The sequence below is a fragment of the Leptodactylus fuscus genome, chromosome 3 (genome assembly GCF_031893055.1).
Source record: "Leptodactylus fuscus isolate aLepFus1 chromosome 3, aLepFus1.hap2, whole genome shotgun sequence".
NCBI lineage: Eukaryota > Metazoa > Chordata > Amphibia > Anura > Leptodactylidae > Leptodactylus > Leptodactylus fuscus.
Window position 1 is genome coordinate 241,907,257 of NC_134267.1, and position 20,946 is coordinate 241,928,202.

A 20,946-nucleotide genomic window follows, 5' to 3' on the forward strand; every position below is an offset into this window, starting at 1 on the left:
GATCCCTATCGTGATCGTGAAATTTGCTTGATCGATGATCGGAATTTGATTTTGCCTGATCCAGATCGCTCAACCCTAACTGTCTATTATATATACATTAGGGTTGAGCCCATCTTGAGATTTCAAAATCCGATTTCCGATCATTTTCCAGCCGATCGCGATTGTGAAATTTGCTTGATCGCCGATCGGGATCTGATCTTTCTCGATCCCGATCGCTCAACCCTAATTTTGACTGGCACTTTCAAGGCTCATGTCCAACTCAATTCAAGAAAAGTTACACAAGAGAACAAAGATCATATATCAGAAGGTGAACGTTACACAGGTCAGTGGCTCCTCATTTCCTCGGTCTTAAAAAACCAAGCTCACCAAATTAGAATTTTCATCCATGTTGATGTCACATCATAGTGGCCACGTGCATGTGACGTGACCTTGCTTGGATGCTCTACATATATAGAACTACATAAAAACAATTAGAAGATCTATCTAGGTGGGAATTTTACCTACCTCCACTGTTTAATTTAAAAAAAAACACACCTTTAGACAACCTGTTGCCAACCTCTTGTGGGTCTGCTGAATCTTATCTCCATAAGGGTCGGTAGATATCACTTTCTTGAATATACGCCCATTGTATTCATGTCATTCATGGCCTTTATGTCTTCAGACCTTTCTGTTACTGACTCAGAATTGATATGTCTTCTACAATAATGACCCTTAGTTCACTCTGGCCTCAGATTTGACGTTTATGGACATTGTTCCAAGTGCCAAGCTCTTCCTGGTCCCCTAAAGATTTAGCTATTGCTTTCTGTACATGGTATGTCCTTTCTCCCTTGATAGTGATGGGAGATCTATCTTGGCTTTGCAAGTTTTGGTTGAGACAACCTGGTTTGGTCCAAACCAGAAATACTATTTGGGGACATCGTGCTCATGTGATTACATATTATTTTATATAATTGGTATTTGTAGATCAGCTACGGAGCAACAAGTTCAAGTCTAAATAACCGAAACTTCTACCCAACTTTTTACCGGACTAGTCAAAGTGCCAGGATCAGTTATTTGGTGCTATCTAAGATGATCAAGTTCTTTAGATGGACGTGGGTTGGGATTATATCCTCAGAGGATGACAGCGGTAATGAGGAGATTCAGATGTTGATGCAATATCTGACCATAGATGGACTCTGTGTGGCCTACACCATTAAAGTGAAATATCAGAAAAGCAACATCTTAGACTTTGATAGGAGAACCATGAAGACGATTAGGACGTCATCAGCCCAGGTTATAATCCTGTGTGGGACGTATACTCCACTCCTTGCAGATTGGTTACATACTGTACGAGATGTTCTCCGGGATAAGACTCTGGTCTTCGGGCCTGCTTTTGCTCAAAATACATTTGTTATGGAACATCACCGAGAAGCATTTCATGGTAGTTTGGCTCTTGAACCTTCTCCTCTGCTGATACCAGACATGAGAAGCTTCTATGAAAGTTTCCAGACCATAAGTCATCCAGAAGATAAGTTACTGGCTCATATATGGTTGGTGAACCTGCACTGTTTATCCAGAGATCCTCGAATGAATAAATACCATCAAATTTTCTATAATGTAACTCTTCATAACTGTACTGGCAGAGAACGGGTCACAGATTTTTATAGTTTTCAAGGTAAAGGCCTCTATGACCAAGTGTATAAAGCTGTGTATATATTGGCCCGGGCTCTACATGATCTTCACATGTCTACAGACCGATGGTCTACTAAGAAAATGAGTCTTCTTCATAGAAACAAGCACCGGGTAAGATCTGTGACGGACAAGTCTCAAAGCATATATAGTCATGGAAAAACAAAGTCCACCCACTTGGAACGCTCTACTTTTACATATCAGGATATAATAAAATCCATCTGGTCTTAAAGGGAGTCTGTCACTAGAACCCATCATATCAACCCAACCCTGAAGATAGATAGATTGGGGTCACCGGAATCAAGCAGTGTGAATCGTTGCTTCCATTGTCAAAATATCACAATTTTAGTCAAATGAGTTATTTAGAGTAACAATGGTGTTGGCATTGCTCAGAAGGGGTAAACGACAAGGCCCTCATTGCTCCAGAGACGTGTCCTCTTTTGGTCGGTGATTCATTGAAATCACGCCCACGGATCTGAGAATATCACGGGCACCAGTAAGGGGGATTCTTTGAAATTATTCAACCTAAATATTTCAAATTTTTCCATTTTTAAGGGTTTCGCCAATAAATTGGAGTAACTAAAGTTGAGGACTGGTAATGTAGGCCAGGTCTGTATAGACATGGACAACCCAACAGCTTCTTCATTGTCCATTGATTTCACAATTGGTCTTAGGAGATTTCCTCGTCTGGGTTGTCAATGACTAGAGATGAGCGAACACTAAAGTGTTCGAGGTTCGAAATCCGTTTCAAACAGCCGCTCACTGTTCAAGTGTTTGAACGGGTTTCGAACCCCATTATAGTCTATGGGGAACAGATACTCGTTAAGGGGGAAACCCAAATCCGTCTCAGGAGGGGTCACCAAGTCCACTATGACACCACAGGAAATGATGCCAACACCTCTGGAATGACACTGCGACAGCAGGGGAAGCATGCCTGGGGGCATCTAACACACCAAAGACCCTCTATTACCCCAACATCACAGCCTAACAACTACACACTTTACACACTCAATAACACCTCTCTGACAGTAGGAAAACACCTTGAAACATGTGTATTTGACACTTGCAGTGAGGAGAGCTTGTCACTAGCAGTGAATTTGGCCCTTGTAGTGAGTTGAGGTTGGCACCAACATTGTTTTTGAAAATCAGGGTGGATTGAGCCTCTAACCAGCAGAGTTTGGGAAAATTCATGGCAGAAGGAGCCTCTAAACACCCCAGTTTGGGGAAATTCATGGTGGAGGGAGCCTCTAACTAGCACAGTTTTGTGAAATTCATGGTGGAAGGAGCCTCTAACCAGCACAGTTTGGGGAAATTCATGGTGGAGGGAGCCTCTAACCAGCCCAGTTTGGGGAAATTCATGCTGGAGGGAGCCTCTAACCAGCCCAGTTTGGGGAAATTCATGGTGGAAGGAGCCTCTAACCAGCCCAGTTTGGGGAAATTCATGGTGGAGGGAGCCTCTAACCAGCCCAGTTTTGTGAAATTCATGGTGGAGGGAGCCTCTAACCAGCACAGTTTGGGGAAATTCATGGTGGAGGGAGGCTCTAACCAGCACAGTTTTGTGAAATTCATGGTGGAAGGAGCCTCTAACCAGAAGAGTTGTGGGAAATCAGGGTGGAGAGAGCCTCTAACCAGCAGAGTTGTGGGAAATCAGGGTGGAGAGAGTCTCTAACCAGCAGAGTTGTTGGAAATCAGGGTGGAGGGAGCCTCTAACCAGCAGAGTTGTGGGAAATCAGGGTGCAGGGAGCCTCTAACCAGCAGAGTTGTGGGAAATCAGGGTGGAGGGAGCCTAGTAGTAGCAGAATTGTGCAACGCTTATGGTGGATGAGTATGAGGATGCAGAGGAATTGGAGAGGTTGAGCACAGACATGGAGTTTCATGTTGGGGTGCTTTACACAGGTGGGCACGAAAATTAAGGCTCTATCCAGTGGTGGTTCATTTTTATCAAAGTGAGCCGGTTGGCACTCTCAGCTGACAGACGGGTGCGCTTGTCAGTGATGATGCCACCGACTGCACTGAACACCCTCTCAGATAGGACACTGGCGGCAGGACAGGACAGCACCTCCAAGGCATATAGGGCAAGTTCAAGCCACAGGTCCAACTTCGACACCCAATACGTGTAGGGTGCAGAGGGATCGGAGAGGACAGGGCTGTGGTCAGAAAGGTATTCCCGCAACATGCGCCTATACTTCTCACGCCTGGTGACACTAGGACACTCAGTGGCGGTACTATGGCGAGGGGGTGCCATCAAGGTGTCCCAGACCTTAGACAGTGTGCCCCTTGTTTGTGTGGACCGGTGAGCACTTGGTCGCCTACTGGAGGAACTGCCCTCCCTGCCACCAATGTCACATGCTGGAAACATCTCCATCATATTCTGCACCAATTGCTTGTGGCAAGCATTGATGCGATTGGCCCTCCCCTCTACCGGAATAAAAGACGAGATGTTGTTTATATACCGGGGGTCAAGGATAGCAAAGATCCAGTACTGGTTGTCCTCCATGAATTTGACAATACGCTTGTCAGTTGTAAAGCACCCCAACATGAACTCAGCCATGTCTGCCACAGTGTTAGTTGGCATGACTCCTCTGGCCCCACCGGAAAGTTCAATCTCCATTTCCTCCTCATCCTCCATGTCTACCCATCCACGCTGCAACAATGGGACGATTCGAAGTTGCCCGGAAGCCTCCTGTATCACCATCACATCATCGGACAGCTCTTCTTCCTCCTCCTCCTCTTCCTCCATTAAACGCGATGAAGCGGACAGATGTGTGGACCTACCGTATTTTACGGACTATAAGGCGCACTGGACTATAAGCCGCATTGCCCATGAGCGCCTTATAGTTCGTCTCGGTTCATATATAAGGTGCACCGGACTATAAGCCGCAGTCCGGTGCGCATTATATGTTATTGAAAGCGGCGGCAGGCAGACTTTGCCAGCGGCCGCTTAACCCCCCGCGTGCCAGCCGCTTCTATTGGAAGCGCTCGTCAGGCGAGGAGGGGCTCTATCAGCAAAATCATGCTGATAGAGCCCAACCGTAAAAGTTAGATTAAACTACCCCCCCCCCCCCCCGTGTTAAAATAAAAGCCTGAAACAGAATGTGAAACTTACCGAGCGGTGCAGGGTGGGCGGGCATTCAGGCCTCCTCTTCCTCCGATGTTCCGTCCTCCTCCTCCGCCGCTCGCTGAGAATGGCCTGGGCGCATGCGCAGTAGTAGAAGCATTATGATATTGCGCATGCGCCCAGGCCATTAGTTCGCGAGCGCCGGAGGAAGTGGTCAGGACATCGGAGGAAGAGGAGGCCTGAATGCCCGCCCGCCCGCCCTGCACCGCTCGGTAAGTTTCACGTTCTGTTTCAGGCCGGCGTGACAGCAGGGCTGCCGGACACTTCCCATTCATTTCTATGGGAGCTGGCATGCGAGCGCTCCCCATAGAAATGAATGGACTGCTTTTTTCCATTCATTTCTATGGGGAGCGCTCGCATGCCGGCTCCCATAGAAATGAATGGGAAGTGTCTGTCCATTCATTTCTATGGGGAGCGCTCGCATGCCGGCTCCCATAGAACTGAATAGGAAGTGTCCGGCAGCCCGGCTGTAACACCGGCGTGTACGGCTGTGATACACGCCGGCGTTCCGTAGTGTGAATGCACCCTTACGGTGCCTTTTATGTATGTATGGAAGCGGCATGCAGACTTTGCCGCCGCTTCCATCCATATATAAGGCGCACTGGACTATAAGCCGCACTTACGATTTCTGAGGAAATCGTAGGTTTTTATGTGCGCCTTATAGTCCGGAAAATACGGTACTCTCCAGCTGTGACGGATCGGATGCTATCCCTGACTCCTCTGTGTGATCTGAGTTATCCCTGATGTCAATCAGGGATTCTCTCAGCACACACAAGAGCGGGATTGTAAGGCTCACCATCGCATCTTCAGAGCTCACCCTCCTTGTGGACTCCTCAAACACCCGTAGGATGTCACAAAAGTCTCTCATCCATGGCCACTCATGGATGAGAAACTGAGGCAGCTGACTTTGTGGCACCCTAGGGTTTTGTAGCTGGTATTCCATCAAAGGTCTCTGCTGCTCAACCACTCTATTCAACATCTGAAACGTTGAGTTCCAGCGTGTAGGGACGTCGCACAAAAGCCGGTGTTGTGGCACATGCAGGCGTTGCTGGAGAGATTTTAAGCTAGCAGCGGCTACTGTCGACATGCGCCGCACTTTCACCAGTAGCTCCGGAACATTTGGGTACCTCTTTAGGAAACGTTGCACCACTAGGTTGAAGACGTGGGCCAGGCATGGAACATGTTGGAGTCCGGCAAGCTCCAGAGCTTCTACCAGGTTCCAGACGTTATCACAAACGACCATGCCTGGGCCCAGGTGCAGCGGCTCAAACCATATTGCCGTCTCATCGAGGAGGGCATCCCTCACCTCGGAGGCAGTGTGCTGTCTGTCCCCCAAGCTGATCAGCTTCAGCACGGCCTGCTGATGTCTACCAACGCCAGTGCTGCAACTTTTCCAACTCGTAGCTGGGGTCAATCTAACAGTGGAGGAGGAGGCGGTGGAGGAGGAGGAGGAGGAGGAGGGTGTTCTTCCCGTGTCCCTGCCAGGAATGTTAGGCAGGGAGACGAGGTACACCGGGCCAGTTTGGGAAGCAGTCCCAGCCTCAACTACATTCACCCAGTGTGCCGTCAGTGAAATGTAGCGTCCCTGTTCGCATGCACTTGTCCACGCGTCGGTGGTCAAGTGGACCTTTGTGCAAAGCGCGGAACTAAGGGCCCGCCTGATGTTGAGTGACACGTGCTGGTGCAAGGCGGGGACGGCACACCAGGAGAAGTAGTGACGGCTAGGGACGGCATAGCGAGGTGCCGCAGTTGCCATCAGGTCCAGGAAGGCGGGAGTTTCAACAAGCCGGAACGCCAACATCTCCTGGGCCAGCAGTTTAGCGATGTTGGCGTTCAAGGCTTGCGCGTGTGGGTGGTTAGCGGTGTATTTCTGCCGGCGCTCCAATGTCTGAGAGATGGTGGGCTGTTGTAAAGAAGCGCCTGATGGTGCCTTTGATGGTGCAGGAGAAGGAGATAAGACAGGAACAGGGGAGGATGAGGGAGAAGCCAACAAAGTGGCGGAGGCAGATGAAGTGGTGTCCTGGCTCGTCCTCTGGAGTGCATCGCCAGCACTGTGAGCAGTGTCAGAGGCAGAGGCAGAGGCAGTGGCAGTGGCGTGAACAGCGGGCGGCCTTTGTCCTGCCGTTGCTGCCTGCCACTGATTCCAGTGCTTGGATTCCAAATGATGGCGCATTGAAGTGGTGGACAGGTTGCTCTTCTCAGAGCCCCTACTCAATTTCGAGAGGCAAATTGTGCAGACAACACTATATCTGTCCTCGGCGCATTCCTTGAAAAAACTTTACACCTTTGAGAAACGTGCCCTCGAGGTGGGAGTTTTTCGGGGCTGGGTATGAACTGGAACATCTTGGGAGATTCCGGGTGTGGCCTGGCTTCGCCTAAGCTGCTGACCTCTGCCTCTGCCTCTAGCTACCCTTTTTGGTGCTGCACCTGCCTCAACATCCACACTACTTTCCCCGCTTGACATCCCCTCTGTCCAGGTCGGGTCAGTGTCCTCATCATCCACCACCTTCTCTTCCAACTCCTGTCTCATCTCCTCCTCCCGCACAATGCACATGTCAACTGGCTGCCCTGATGGCAACTGCGTCTCATCGTCGTCGATGAGGGTGGGTTGCTGTGGTTGTCATCCACCACCAAATCGAACGGAGATGGAGGAGACTCCAGTGTTTGAGCATCTGGAAACAGATGCTCGTCTGTTAGGTCCGTGGAATCGCGAAATGGAGGGGCAGGTTGAGGGACAATGAAAGGAGCGGAGAACAGTTGGGGTTATTGTTCTGGGAAGATTGGGAATTTTGGGAGGAAGGAGGACAAGACTGTTGGGTAAGAGGAGGAGAGGAGGCAGAGTCTGACTGGCTGGCGGACAATGTGCTGTAAGCGTTATCTGACAGCCATTGCAAGACCTGTTCCTGGTTCTCGGGCCTACTAAGGTTTGTACCCTGCAGTTTAGTTAATGTGGCAAGCAACCCTGGCACTGTGGAGTGGCGCAAAGCTTGCTGCCCCACAGGAGTAGGCACGGGACGCCCTGTGACTTCACCGCTAACTTCCTCCCCAGAACCATTCCCCCGACCTCGCCCACGGCCTCGTCAACGTCCCTTTCCGGGAGCCTTGCGCATTTCAATATGCTTTTCTTGCTTAAACACACTCAGAACCTGGGTGTATATGCCAATACCAATAAATTGAGGGTGTATGTAGGCCCCAATTTATTGGGTGGGATTAACACTCAGAACCTGGGTGTTTATGCGAATATAAACAACTTAAGGGGGGGATGCAGCCCCCAATATATTAGGGGAATTCACACTCCAAAACTGGCACTATCTGCCTATAGCAACAATTGAGGGTTGTATGAAGGCCCCAATATATTTTGGGAATTAACAGTCAGAAACTGGCACTATATGCCAATAGAAGGAATTGTGGGTGCACGTAACCCTAATATATTCTTTGAATTCCCAGTCAGAAAATGGCACTATATACCTATAGCAACAATTGTAGGTGCACGTAACCCCAATATATTCTTTGAATTCCCAGTCAGACCCTGGCACTATATGGCAGTAGCAAGAATTGAGGGTGTATGTAGCCCCAATTCTATTGTTAGGGGACTTACAGTGTATTCAAGTTAGTTTTTGGGGTGGAGGTGGGGAGGCACACCGTTGGAACGTGGATCGGGTGTATATATAGGGTATACGGAAATACACTGTCAGTGTATTCCATTCAGGATCCTGAACACTGTGGAAAGCTGGGTTGCGGCGATTGAGCCCGTCAGTGCCACGTTACACTGACAAGCTTCTCCCTGGAATTTAGCTCTTATAAGAGCTGTTGGTTGTCTTCTCCTTCCTATCCTAGCCTGTCCCTGCCTACCCAGAATCTAAGCCCTAGCTAACTGGACGGAAACCTCCGTCCCTGGTGAATTGCAAGCTCAGAATGACGCGAACCTGGGCGTCGCTGTTCTTTTAAATTAGAGGTCACATATTTTCAGCAGCCAATGGGTTTTTCCTATTTTTTTTCAACATCACCGGTGTCGTAGTTCCTGTCCCACCTACCCTGCGCTGTTATTGGAGCAAAAAAGGCGCCAGGGAAGGTGGGAGGGGAATCGAGTAATGGCGCACTTTACCACGCGGTGTTCGATTCGATTCGAAACATGGCGAACAGCCTAATATCCGATCGAATATGTGTTTGATAGAACACTGTTCGCTCATCTCTATCAGTGACCCTTTATGTGAATGTTTTCCTGGGAATAACCAGACTCACTTCCATTCTTACAGATTCCCTGGTATTTGGGAAACTGGAGAGATGAGGCAGGAAATCGTCTCTTCTATGAAAATGGAGATTTTGTCAACCAATTTTCCATTGTGAATTGGCTCGGGTTACAGAATGGAACGCTTCTAATAAAACGTGTTGGTTCTACAAGAACATCACAAACTCATCCAACATTTAATGTGAGAAAGGAGAAGATCTTATGGAAGAACAGCGTCAACAAGGTGAGATGGGTAACCAATGGTAAACTGGTACATGGTTTGGGGTAAAAACCAAATCCAAAAACATCCCTGACCCTGGAATTGTGGTAATGATTGTTCCCTGTCGTCCCTACCAGCGGCACAATGTGGGGTATTTCGTGCCCCTGTGTGCTGGTAGGACAGGCGGAATTTTAATTAGTCATGTATTAATTTCACATGGCTTGTTCCCTTTAAGAGGGCACAGATACCTCCCCCCTGTGCGTTTTTTTCTGTCCTGTGTAAAGGATCGGACAGGTGGGGAGGACTCTGTGTCCTCCTAAAGAGAAGAGTAAAGAAGAAGTTTCAGGTACTTACCTGTTCAGACCTGTTCAGGTGTCTTCAATGATGCACTCTGCCCCTTTGGACTTCTGTGTCGGTCCTGCAAAGATAATAGGTAAGATTAAGGTTACCTATTTTACCCACCTCCCTCACGCGATCCTTCTACCTTTCCCCGGCATCCAGTCCTGCTGCGCTTCGGGAGCCGCGCGCAGCCAGCCGGCGTGTTCGCGCGGCTCCATGAGGGGAACTTCCGGTTTCGCGGAACCTTTCCTCTGCGTAGGAGGGTTCCGGCCGGTCGTTTGGTAATGTAACACCGGCAACTTCCGGTTTGTTGGCTTTCGCCGCTCCGGGACCACGCGAACAGCAGCGTTGGACACTGGAGGTCCTCAGGAGCTTAAGGTACGTGCCAAAGTAGTTGGCTCAAGGGGGGAGCGTGACTTGAAGGGCTAGGAGTCTTATGAAGGGCAAAAGGAACGGAGCTCTTTTGACTAAGGCCACGCCCCTTCCGGATATGGGGCTGTAAAAGGAGGCAGGTTGCATCCCTCATTGCCTGCTAGTCTAATCCCTAGCTGGTTTCTGCGCTGTGGCTTGTGGTTTCCGCTTCAAAACTGCATTTATTCTACTGCAAACTCTGCTGAAGGTTGGTAAGTGGTCTGCAGAAGCTGGGTGAGTCTCCTCATATGGTTCCTTGAATGTACTCCTCTGATGTTTCATATTCCATGCTTAGGTATCGCTGAAAGCTAGCTTCTATTTGTCATGTCTTCCTCTTCTACCCCTCCCGGGGATCAAGTGGGACGGAAGAGGTCTTCTAAAAGGAGACACCTGGCTTGCATTGATTGTGACGTTCCTCTACCTGAGGTGGTAGGTGGTAGGTGCGGTCTTTTTCGTCTGCTAATTCTCCCAATGGTGGGAGTATCCTGAATGTCATTGTTTTGCCTTTAGGCTATGACTGGTCACGCTGCCAGCAATGCAGGGGACCTCTGCGGGAGGAACCCGTTACCAGTGATATGGTAGCATGGGTCAAGGAGTACATGGTGAGTACGGTTGCCGCAAAGAGGGGAAGGGTCCCCCCGGCTTCTAAGTATCCTTGTGTTTTTTGCAGGATGATTCTTTAAAGGATATCCGTACTTCACTGGCTCAGCTCACCAAGAAGCAGCGCGTGGAAAGGCGTTCTGCTTCACTGCCCTCCCTGGAGCGCCTCCAGGTGGAGGAGGTGTCCATATCATCGGACGATCAGTCCTCCTGTACCAGCAGACCAATTTTCCATCGGGAGAAGACTAATAAACTGCTGAAGGCCATCCGGTCGTGGGACCAGGTTGGCGAGGGGGAAGCCTCTGCGTCCACCTCTGGGAAGCGGAGGGTTTTCCAAGTGGACGCCTCCATGGCCAGCCTAATGGAACAAGAATGGAAGCAGCCGGAGAAGGCTTACGTCACCACCAGAGCTTTCAAAGCAGTATATCCGATTGATCCCTCCCAACTGGATCGCTGGGGTCCGCCACCCAAGGTGGATTTAGCCATCTCTAAGCTCTCCCGTCGCACTGTCGTGCCCATCGATGACGGGTCAAATCTTCAGGATTTGCTTGATAGGAGAGTGGATTCAACGCTCAAGAAGGCGTATTCGTCTGCTTCAGCCCAGGTGACGGTGGGCATCGCCTCAACGGAAGTAGCTGATAAGCTTCAAGCCCGGCTGGACCGCCTGGAACGGGATATCGACTCCGGGGTTAACAGGGACGACATCCTGGCATCCATGGGGGAGATCCGTCTCGCTACGGATTTCCTGAGAGAATCGGCAAGACAGCAGGTGAAGCTGGCTTCCAAGGCCATGGCCCTCAATACCGCCGCCAGGAGACCCTTGTGGCTCAAACCTTGGCGGGCTGATGTCGCCTCCAAGTTTTCTTTGTGTTCCCTCCCCTTTCAACCTGGAAAGGTTTTCGGCCAAGGGCTGGACGATCTGATGGAGGGATTGGCTGATGGTAGAGGGAGATCACTATCACAAGCAACCAGAGAAAGAAGGCCTCCCCCTTCTAGGGGTCGAGGCTCCACGTCTCAATACAGGCCTCAACAGGGAAGCCAGAGACGCCCCAGATACCGTCCGAAGGGGGCGGGTCGCGGGATCCCCAAGGAGGACCCTAAGAAGAAGGGGTTTTGAGGAGACGCCGCTCTCTGTGACCAGCTCTCCCGTAGGAGGGCGCCTTTCGAATTTCCTTGTGGCATGGCATCTTCACATTCTGGACCCATGGGTCCTTCAAGTTGTTCAGCGAGGATACGCAATAGAGTTCTCCCATCCTCCGGTGGATCGTTTCATCACTACGCGGGTCTTACCAGCCCTACAACAAGACTGCCTGGAGGCTTCCGTCGCAGAATATCTCTCAAAGGGGGCCCTGGAAAGGGTCCCTCCTCCCGAAGTGGGTCAAGGAGTTTATTCACCCGTGTTCTTGGTTCCAAAGTCCACAGGAGGGTGGCGGATGATTATAGATCTTCGGTTCCTCAACCTCTTCATAAAGAAAAAACCTTTCAGGATGGAGTCCGTAGACTCAGTAACCAGTTTCCTATTGCGCGACGAGGTCATGGTCACCCTGGACCTAAAGGATGCCTACTTACATACCCCCATCTTCCCGCCACACAGGAAATATCTACGTATAGCCGTTCTTATGGCTGGTCACAGAGAGCACCTACAGTTCACTGCTCTGCCATTCGGCATATCGTCAGCTCCGTATGTATTTACCAAGATGGTCGCACCAGTTGCCGCCGCTCTCAGACTTCAAGGCCTTTTCATGGTTCCCTACCTCGACGACTGGCTTATAAAAGCTCAGTCTACTTCAATTCTCCATCACCACCTCCAGATAGCCATCGCCTTCCTCCAGGAGTTAGGTTGGCTGATCAATTGGGAGAAGTCAGAAATAGTGCCATCCACCCGGAAGAAATTCCTGGGGTTTGTTCTGGATTCCCAGAGCATGCAGATTTTCCTATCTCGTCCAAGGCAAGCAAAAATAGAAGCTTCGGTTCGGGGCCTTCTCAGGTCCCGATGGATCACCATTCGCACCGCCATGCGGGTCCTAGGCCTGATGTCTTCTTCAGCCAAGGCGGTCCCTTGGGCTTTATGGCACTTGCGTCCCCTTCAGATGGAAGTGTTGAGAGCCTGGAACGGATCTCCACGGGGATTGCACAGGAAGATCTGCCTTTCTCCCGGTACCCGTCTTTCCCTCAGATGGTGGAGACACCTGAAAGACGGAAGGTCCTCGGTTCAACCTCGTTGGACCCTGTTGACAACAGATGCGTCCCATTCGGGATGGGGAGCCCACCTGGACGGCAGGACTGTCCAGGGTCTGTGGAGGAATCCAGAGGTAGGAACCTCCAACCTGAAGGAGCTAAAAGCAGTTTATCTGGCGCTGAAGTACTTCGCCCCCTTTCTCGAAGGGAAGGCAGTCAAGGTCCGGTCAGACAATATGACGACGGTAATATACTTGAACAAACAGGGCGGCACCAGGGTTCCAGCCCTACTGAAAGAGGCGAACTTGATCTTCACGTGGGCAGAGAAGAATCTGACCCACCTATCCGCTGTTCACATCAAGGGCTCCCTGAACATAGTAGCGGATCAGTTGAGTCGGGGTATCCCTGTATCAGGAGAATGGTCTCTCAATCAAGACATATTCCATCAGATTGTCCAAACATGGGGCCTTCCGGATGTCGACCTCATGGCAACCCGACTCAACGCCAAGGTGGAAACCTTCTGCTCTCTGTACCAGGAGGACAATGCCTTGGCAGTGGATGCCCTGTCCATCCCATGGAGGTTCAGGCTGATATACATCTTCCCTCCAGTTTCCATCATACCCAAGGTATTGATGAAAATCAGACAGGACCAAGTCTCGGGAATTGCCATAATCCCGTTCTGGCCGAAAAGGACTTGGTTTGCCCAGCTCATGTGGATGAGTCAAGGCAGGTATTGGAGGCTTCCCCCCCTCCCAGATCTGGTGACACAAGGAGAGCTGAGACACCACGATCTGAGGAGATTCAATCTGACAGCCTGGAGGTTGACCAGTCCCTATTAAGGAATAGAGGACTGTCTCAAGGCGTCCTAAGGACTTTAGCCAGCGCCAGAGCCTCCTCGACCAATAAGAATTACCGTAGGATCGGTAATATTTTCCAGGCTTGGTGCACGGAACACGAAGTGGACTCCTCCGATCCCCCTGTGAGGGCGATCCTGGATTTCCTTCAGGATGGCCTAGACAGAGGGCTTGCAGCTTCTACCCTGAAGGTACATGTAGCCGCTCTGTCCGCCTATCTGGGGAGGCGGTTGTCTCAGGATCCTTTAGTGAGCACCTTTATCAAAGGGGCAACTAGGCTGAGACCAGCAGTTTCTGCTCCTGTCCACCAATGGGACCTCAGCAAGGTCCTAACGGCACTTTGTGTTGCTCCATTCGAACCTCTGGAGGAGGTGGATCTAAAGTGGCTGACCTATAAGGTATCTTTTCTCCTCGCTATCACCTCGGCAAAAAGGGTAGGGGAGCTTCAAGCACTCTCATCGGAAGCTCCTTACATTGCCTTCTTTGAAGACCGTGTTCAGTTGAGATTTCTGCCAGGATTCAGGCCGAAAGTTTCTTCTAGGGCGAATGTGAGTCAACTCATTTGCTTGCCAACCTTTTTTCCCGTGCCCACTTCCCCTGAGGAGGAGAAGTGGCATACCCTAGATTTAGTCCGGAACCTGCAGATTTACCTTCAGCGCACACGCGCTTTCAGGAGATCTGAGAACTTGTTAATAAATTATGTAGGGGGCCATAAAGGCCGCAAGGCTTCTAAGGCCACCATCTCTCGCTGGGTGAAGGAAGCAATCAAGTTGGCGTTTGTGAGTCAGAACTTACCTCCGCCGACCGTCCTAAGGGCCCATTCGACGCGTATCGACAGTATCGACCTCTTGGGCAGAGGTCAAGGCTCTCACCTTGGACCAGATTTGTGCAGCAGCATCCTGGTCTTCAGAATTGACTTTTGTGAAGCACTACCGACTTGATCGGTATAGCTCAGAAGCTACTGCCTTCGGGCGTACTGTATTACATTCTGCTTGTGTTTAATCCCCCACCCTTATGGGGATTACTTGCTATTTCCCCACATTGTGCCGCTGGTAGGGACGACAGGGAACAAAGGATTATGTAGATAATCTTGTTTCCCTTAGTCCTAACAGCGGCACAAGGATTCCCCCCCTATTGTTGTTTATTTTGGAATGTATGTATTATTACTTGTTATTTACGCACAGGGGGGAGGTATCTGTGCCCTCTTAAAGGGAACAAGCCATGTGAAATTAATACATGGCTAATTAAAATTCCGCCTGTCCTACCAGCACACAGGGGCACGAAATACCCCACATTGTGCCGCTGTTAGGACTAAGGGAAACAAGATTATCTACATAATCCTTTGTTAAGTGACGTGATGTAGGGAATTGTACAGGATTTCATCCATCAGGTCAACTAGGAAAAATTTCCATAAATTTTTTTGCTCATTCATAGATCAAGCCCAAACCCACTATTAGTGTTCTGGCAAACCAGCTCGCAATGAGTCGGATTCATTCCAAATATTCCAAATTTTTTACTGAAACCAAACAATTTGTGATTAGGGTTCCCTGTCGTCCTTACCAGCGGCACAATGTGGGGTATTTCGTGCCCCTGTGTGCTGGTAGGACAGGCGGAGTTTTAATTAGCCATGTATTAATTTCACATGGCTTGCTCCCTTTAAGAGGGCACAGATACCTCCCCCCCTGTGTGTTTTTTTCTGTCCTGTGTAAAGGATCGGACAGGTGCGGAGGACTCTGTGTCCTCCTAAAGAGAAAGGTAAAGGAAGAAGTTGCAGGTACTTACCTGTTTATGTCATCTTCTGTGAGCACTTTTGCCAGCTGGTTTGTGAATACAAATCCTGCAGGGAGAAGAAGGGTAAGTTTAAGACTACCTTATTACTTCAGTTTTCCCTGCCTCCCTCCCACAGTATTACCTCCTGTGTTCCCCAGCCATCCCATCTTGCTGGCTTGTGGAGCCGTGCGTAGCCCATCCGGCTTGTGCGCGCGGCTCTATGAGGGGGAACTTCCGGTTGCGCGGAACCTTCCCTGTCTAGGAGGTTTCCGGCCGGCCGGTCATAGGGTGACACCGGCAACTTCCGGTTTCGGCATTCGCCGCTCCGGGACCACGCAGACAGCAGCACAATACACCTGAGGCTACAGGAGGGTAAGGTATGTGCCAAAGGTCGGTTGGCTCTGGGAGGGAGCGTCTCCTAAAGGGTTAAGACTGCTCTCAAGGGCAAAGGAACGGAGCTCACATTTGTTGGTTAAGCCACGCCCCTTCCGGTCACGGAGCTGTAAAAGGGTCATAGCTGCTTTGCTTCATTGCCTGCTAGTTTAACCCCTAGCTGGTTCTACGTTGTGGCTTGTGTTTTACTGCTTCAACTGCTTGTGTTTTGGTGCAAACTCTGTGAAGTTTGGTACGTTGTCTGACTGAAGCTAGGTGAGTCTCCTTTATGGTTCCTTGAATGTACTCCGTTTATGTTTTCCGTATTCCATGATTAGGTATCTCTGAAAGCTAGTAGAGATGAGCGAACACTAAAATGTTCGAGCTTTGAAATTCGATTCGAACAGCCGCTCACTGTTCGAGTGTTCGAACGGGTTTCGAACCCCATTATAGTCTATGGGGAACATAAACTCGTTAAGGGGGAAACCCAAATTCGTGTCTGGAGGGTCACCAAGTCCACTATGACACCCCAGGAAATGATACCAACACCCTGGAATGACACTGGGACAGCAGGGGAAGCATGTCTGGGGGCATAAAAGTCACTTTATTTCATGGAAATCCCTGTCAGTTTGCGATTTTCGCAAGCTAACTTTTCCCCATAGAAATGCATTGGCCCGTGCTGATTGGCCAGAGTACGGAACTCGACCAATCAGCGCTGGCTCTGCTGGAGGAGGCGGAGTCTAAGATCGCTCCACACCAGTCTCCATTCAGGTCCGACCTTAGACTCCGCCTCCTCCGGCAGAGCCAGCGCTGATTGGCCGAAGGCTGGCCAATGCATTCCTATGCGAATGCAGAGACTTAGCAGTGCTGAGCCAGTTCTGCTCAACTACACATCTGATGCACACTCGGCACTGCTACATCAGATGTAGCAATCTGATGTAGCAGAGCCGAGGGTGCACTAGAACCCCTGTGCAAACTCAGTTCACGCTAATAGAATGCATTGGCCAGCGCTGATTGGCCAATGCATTCTATTAGCCCGATGAAGTAGAGGTGAATGTGTGTGTTAAGCACACACATTCAGCACTGCTTCATCACGCCAATACAATGCATTAGCCAGTGCTGATTGGCCAGAGTACGGAATTCGGCCAATCAGCGCTGGCTCTGCTGGAGGAGGCGGAGTCTAAGGTCGGACCGAATGGAGACTGGTGTGGAGCGATCTTAGACTCCGCCTCCTCCAGCAGAGCCAGCGCTGATTGGCCGAATTCCGTACTCTGGCCAATCAGCGCTGGCCAATGCATTCTATTAGCCCGATGAAGTAGAGCTGAATGTGTGTGCTTAGCAGGGTCCCCTCTGGCTTCTAAGTATCCTTGTGTTTGTTACAGGATGATTCCTTAAAGGATATCCGTACGTCACTGGCTCAGCTCACCAAGACGCAGCGCGTGGAGAGGCGTTCTGCTTCACTGCCCTCCCTGGAGCGCCTCCAGGTGGAGGATGAGTCCATATCATCGGACAATCAGTCCTCCTGTACCGGCAGACCCATTTTTCATCGTGAGAAGACTAATAAGCTGCTGAAGGCCATCCGGTCGTGGGACCAGGTTGGCGAGGGGGAAGCCTCTGCGTCCACCTCTGAAAAGCGGAGGGTTTTTCAAGTGGACGCCTCCATGGCCAGCTTAATGGAACAAGAGTGGAAGCAGCCGGAGAAGGCTTACGTTACCACCAGAGCTTTCAAAGCAGTGTATCTGATTGATCCCTCCCAGCTGGATCGCTGGGGTCCGCCGCCCAAGGTGGACTTGGCCATCTCAAAACTCTCCCGTCACACTGTCGTGCCCATCGATGACGGGTCAAATCTCCAAGATTTACTTGATAGAAGAGTGGATTCAACACTCAAGAAGGCATATTCGTCTGCTTCAGCCCAGGTGACAGTGGGCATCGCCTCCACGGAAGTAGCGGATAAGCTTCAAGCCCGGTTGGACTGTCTGGAGCGGGATATCGACTCCGGGGTCAACAGGGACGACATCCTGGCGTCCATGGGGGAGATCCGTCTTGCTACGGATTTCTTGAGAGAATCGGCAAGACAGCAGGTGAAGATGGCTTCCAAGAATACCGCTGCCAGGAGGCCCTTGTGGCTCAAACCCTGGCGGGCTGATGTCGCCTCCAAATTTTCGTTATGTTCTCTCCCCTTTCAACCAGGGAAGGTTTTCGGCCAGGGTCTGGACGACCTGATGGAGGGACTGACTGAAGGCAAAGGCAAGTCTCTACCGCAAGCGTCCAGGGGAAGGAGGCCTCCCCCTCCTAGGGGTCGAGGCTCTACATCGCAGTTCAGACCTCAGGGTAATCAGAGATGCCCCAGATACCGCCCAAAAGGGGCGGGGCGGGGGATCCCCAAGGAGGACCCTAAGAAGAAGGGGTTTTGAAGAAACGCCGCTCTCTGTGACCAGCTCTCCTGTAGGAGGGCGCCTTTCCAATTTTTCCATGGCGTGGCATCAACACATTCTGGATCCCTGGGTCCTTCAAGTTGTTCAGCGGGGGTACGCAATAGAGTTCTCCCACCCTCCTGTGGATCGGTTCATCACTACGCGGGTTTTACCAGCTCTACAACAAGACTGCCTGGAGGCTTCCGTGGCAGAATATTTTTCAAAGGGGGCCCTGGAAAGGGTCCCTCCTTCAGAAGTGGGACAAGGAGTTTATTCACCCGTGTTCCTGGTTCCAAAGTCCACAGGAGGGTGGCGGATGATCATAGATCTTCGGTTCCTCAACCTTTTCATAAAAAAGAAGCCATTCAGAATGGAGTCCATAGACTCAGTAACCAGCTTCCTATTGCGCGACGAGGTCATGGTCACCCTGGACCTGAAGGATGCCTACTTACACATTCCCATCTTCCCTCCTCACAGGAAATATTTACGTATAGCCGTTCTTATGGCTGGTCACAGAGAGCACCTACAATTCACCGCACTACCGTTCGGCATATCGTCAGCCCCATAGGTGTTCAAGATGGTCGCCCCAGTTGCCGCCGCCCTCAGACTGCAAGGCCTCTTCGTGGTTCCCTACCTTGGCTTATAAAAGCTCAGTCTACTTCAATTCTCCATCACCACCTCCAGATAGCCATCTCCTTCCTCCAAGAGTTGGGTTGGCTGATCAATTGGGAGAAGTCAGAAATAGTGCCATCCACCCGGAAGAAATTCCTGGGGTTTATTCTGGATTCCCAGAGCATGCAGATTTTCCTATCTCGTCCAAGGCGAGCGAAGATAGATACTTCGGTTCAAGGCCTTCTCAGGACTCGGCGGGTCACCATCCGCACCGCCATGCGTGTCCTGGGCCTAATGTCGTCTTCAGCCAAAGCGGTCCCTTGGGCTTTATGGCATTTGCGTCCCCTTCAGATGGAAGTGTTGAGAGCCTGGAACGGATCTCCACGGGGACTGCACAGGAAGATCTGCCTTTTTCCCGGTACCCGTCTTTCCCTCAGATGGTGGAGACACCTGAAAGACGGAAGGTCCTCGGTCCAACCTCGTTGGACCCTGTTGACAACAGATGCATCCCATTTGGGATGGGGAGCCCACCTAGACGGCAGGACCGTCCAAGGTCTGTGGAGGAATCCAGAGGTAGGAACCTCCAACTTGAAGGAGCTAAGGGCAGTCTATCTGGCGCTGAAGTACTTCTCCCCTTTCCTCGAAGGGAAGGCAGTCAAAGTCCGGTCAGGCAACATGACGACGGTGGTATATCTGAACAAGCAAGGCGGCACCAGGGTTACAGCCCTACTGAGAGAGGCGAACTTGATCTTCACATGGGCAGAGAAGAATCTGTCCCACCTATCCGCTGTTCACATCAAAGGCTCCCTGAACATAGTAGCGGATCAGTTGAGTCGGGGTATCCCTGTATTAGGAGAATGGTCTCTCAATCAAGACATATTCCAACTGATTTTTCAGGCATGGGACCTTCCAGACGTCGACCTTATGGCAACCCGACTCAACGCCAAGGTGGAAACCTTCTGCTCCCTGTACCAGGAGGACAATGCCTTGGCAGTGGGTGCCCTGTCCATCCCATGGAGGTTCAGGCTGATATACATCTTCCCTCCAGTTTCCATCATACCCAAGGTATTGATGAAAATCAGACAGGACCAAGTCTCGGGAATTGCCATAATCCCATTCTGGCCGAAAAGGACTTGGTTTGCCCAGCTCACGTGGATGAGTCAAGGCAGGTATTGGAGGCTTCACCCCCTCCCAGATCTGGTGACACAAGGAGAGCTGAGACACCACGATCTGAGGAGATTCAATCTGACAGCCTGGAGGTTGACCAGTCCCTATTAAGGAATAGAGGACTGTCTCAAGGCGTCCTAAGGACTTTAGCCAGCGCCAGGGCCAACTCTACCAATAAGAATTACCGTAGGATCGGTAATATTTTTCAGGCCTGGTACACGGATCACGATGTGGACTCCTCCGATCCCCCTGTGAGGGCGATCCTGGATTTCCTTCAGGACGGCCTAGACAGAGGGCTTGCAGCTTCTACCCTGAAGGTACATGTGGCCGCTCTGTCCGCCTATCTGGGGAGGCGGTTGTCTCAGGATCCTTTAGTGAGCACCTTTATTAAAGGGGCAACTAGGCTGAGACCAGCAGAATCTGCTCCGGTCCACCAATGGGACCTCAACATGGTCCTAACGTGTTGTGTTGCTCCATTTGAACCTCTGGAGGAGATGGATCTTAAGTGGCTGTCTTATAAGGTGTCCTTTCTCCTCGCTATCACCTCGGCGAAAAGAGTAGGAGAGCTTCAAGCACTTTCATCGGAAGCTCCTTACATTGCCTTCTTTGAAGACCGGGTTCAATTAAGGTTTCTGCTGGGGTTCAGACCGAAGATTTCCTCTACGGCGAATGTGGGCCAACTCATTTGCCTGCCAACCTTTTTTCCAGTTCCCACTTCTCCTGAGGAGGAGAAGTGGCATACCCTAGATTTAGTCCGGAACCTGCAGATTTATCTTCAGCGCACACGCGCATTCAGGAAGTCGGAAAACTTGCTAATAAATTTTGTAGGGGGCCATAAAGGCCTCAAGGCTTCTAAAGCAACCATCTCCCGCTGGGTGAAAGAAACAATTAAATTGGCTTTTGTAAATCAGAACTTACCTCCGCCCACTGTCCTAAGGGCCCACTCGACGCGGACAGTATCGACTTCTTGGGCGGAAGTCAAGGCTCTTGCCTTG

General features: G+C 50.7%; 1 protein-coding gene across 1 annotated transcript in view; it reads left to right on the forward strand.

Annotated features, from left to right (window-relative positions):
* Positions 1-20,946, forward strand: part of LOC142198678 (vomeronasal type-2 receptor 26-like) — a 96,279-nt gene that overhangs the window by 60,697 nt on the left and 14,636 nt on the right. Inside the window, exons 5-6 of the mRNA XM_075269706.1 lie at positions 964-1,782; positions 9,043-9,258. Of these exons, the coding sequence (XP_075125807.1) occupies positions 964-1,782; positions 9,043-9,258 (1,035 nt within the window). The remainder of the gene's footprint in view (positions 1-963; positions 1,783-9,042; positions 9,259-20,946) is intronic.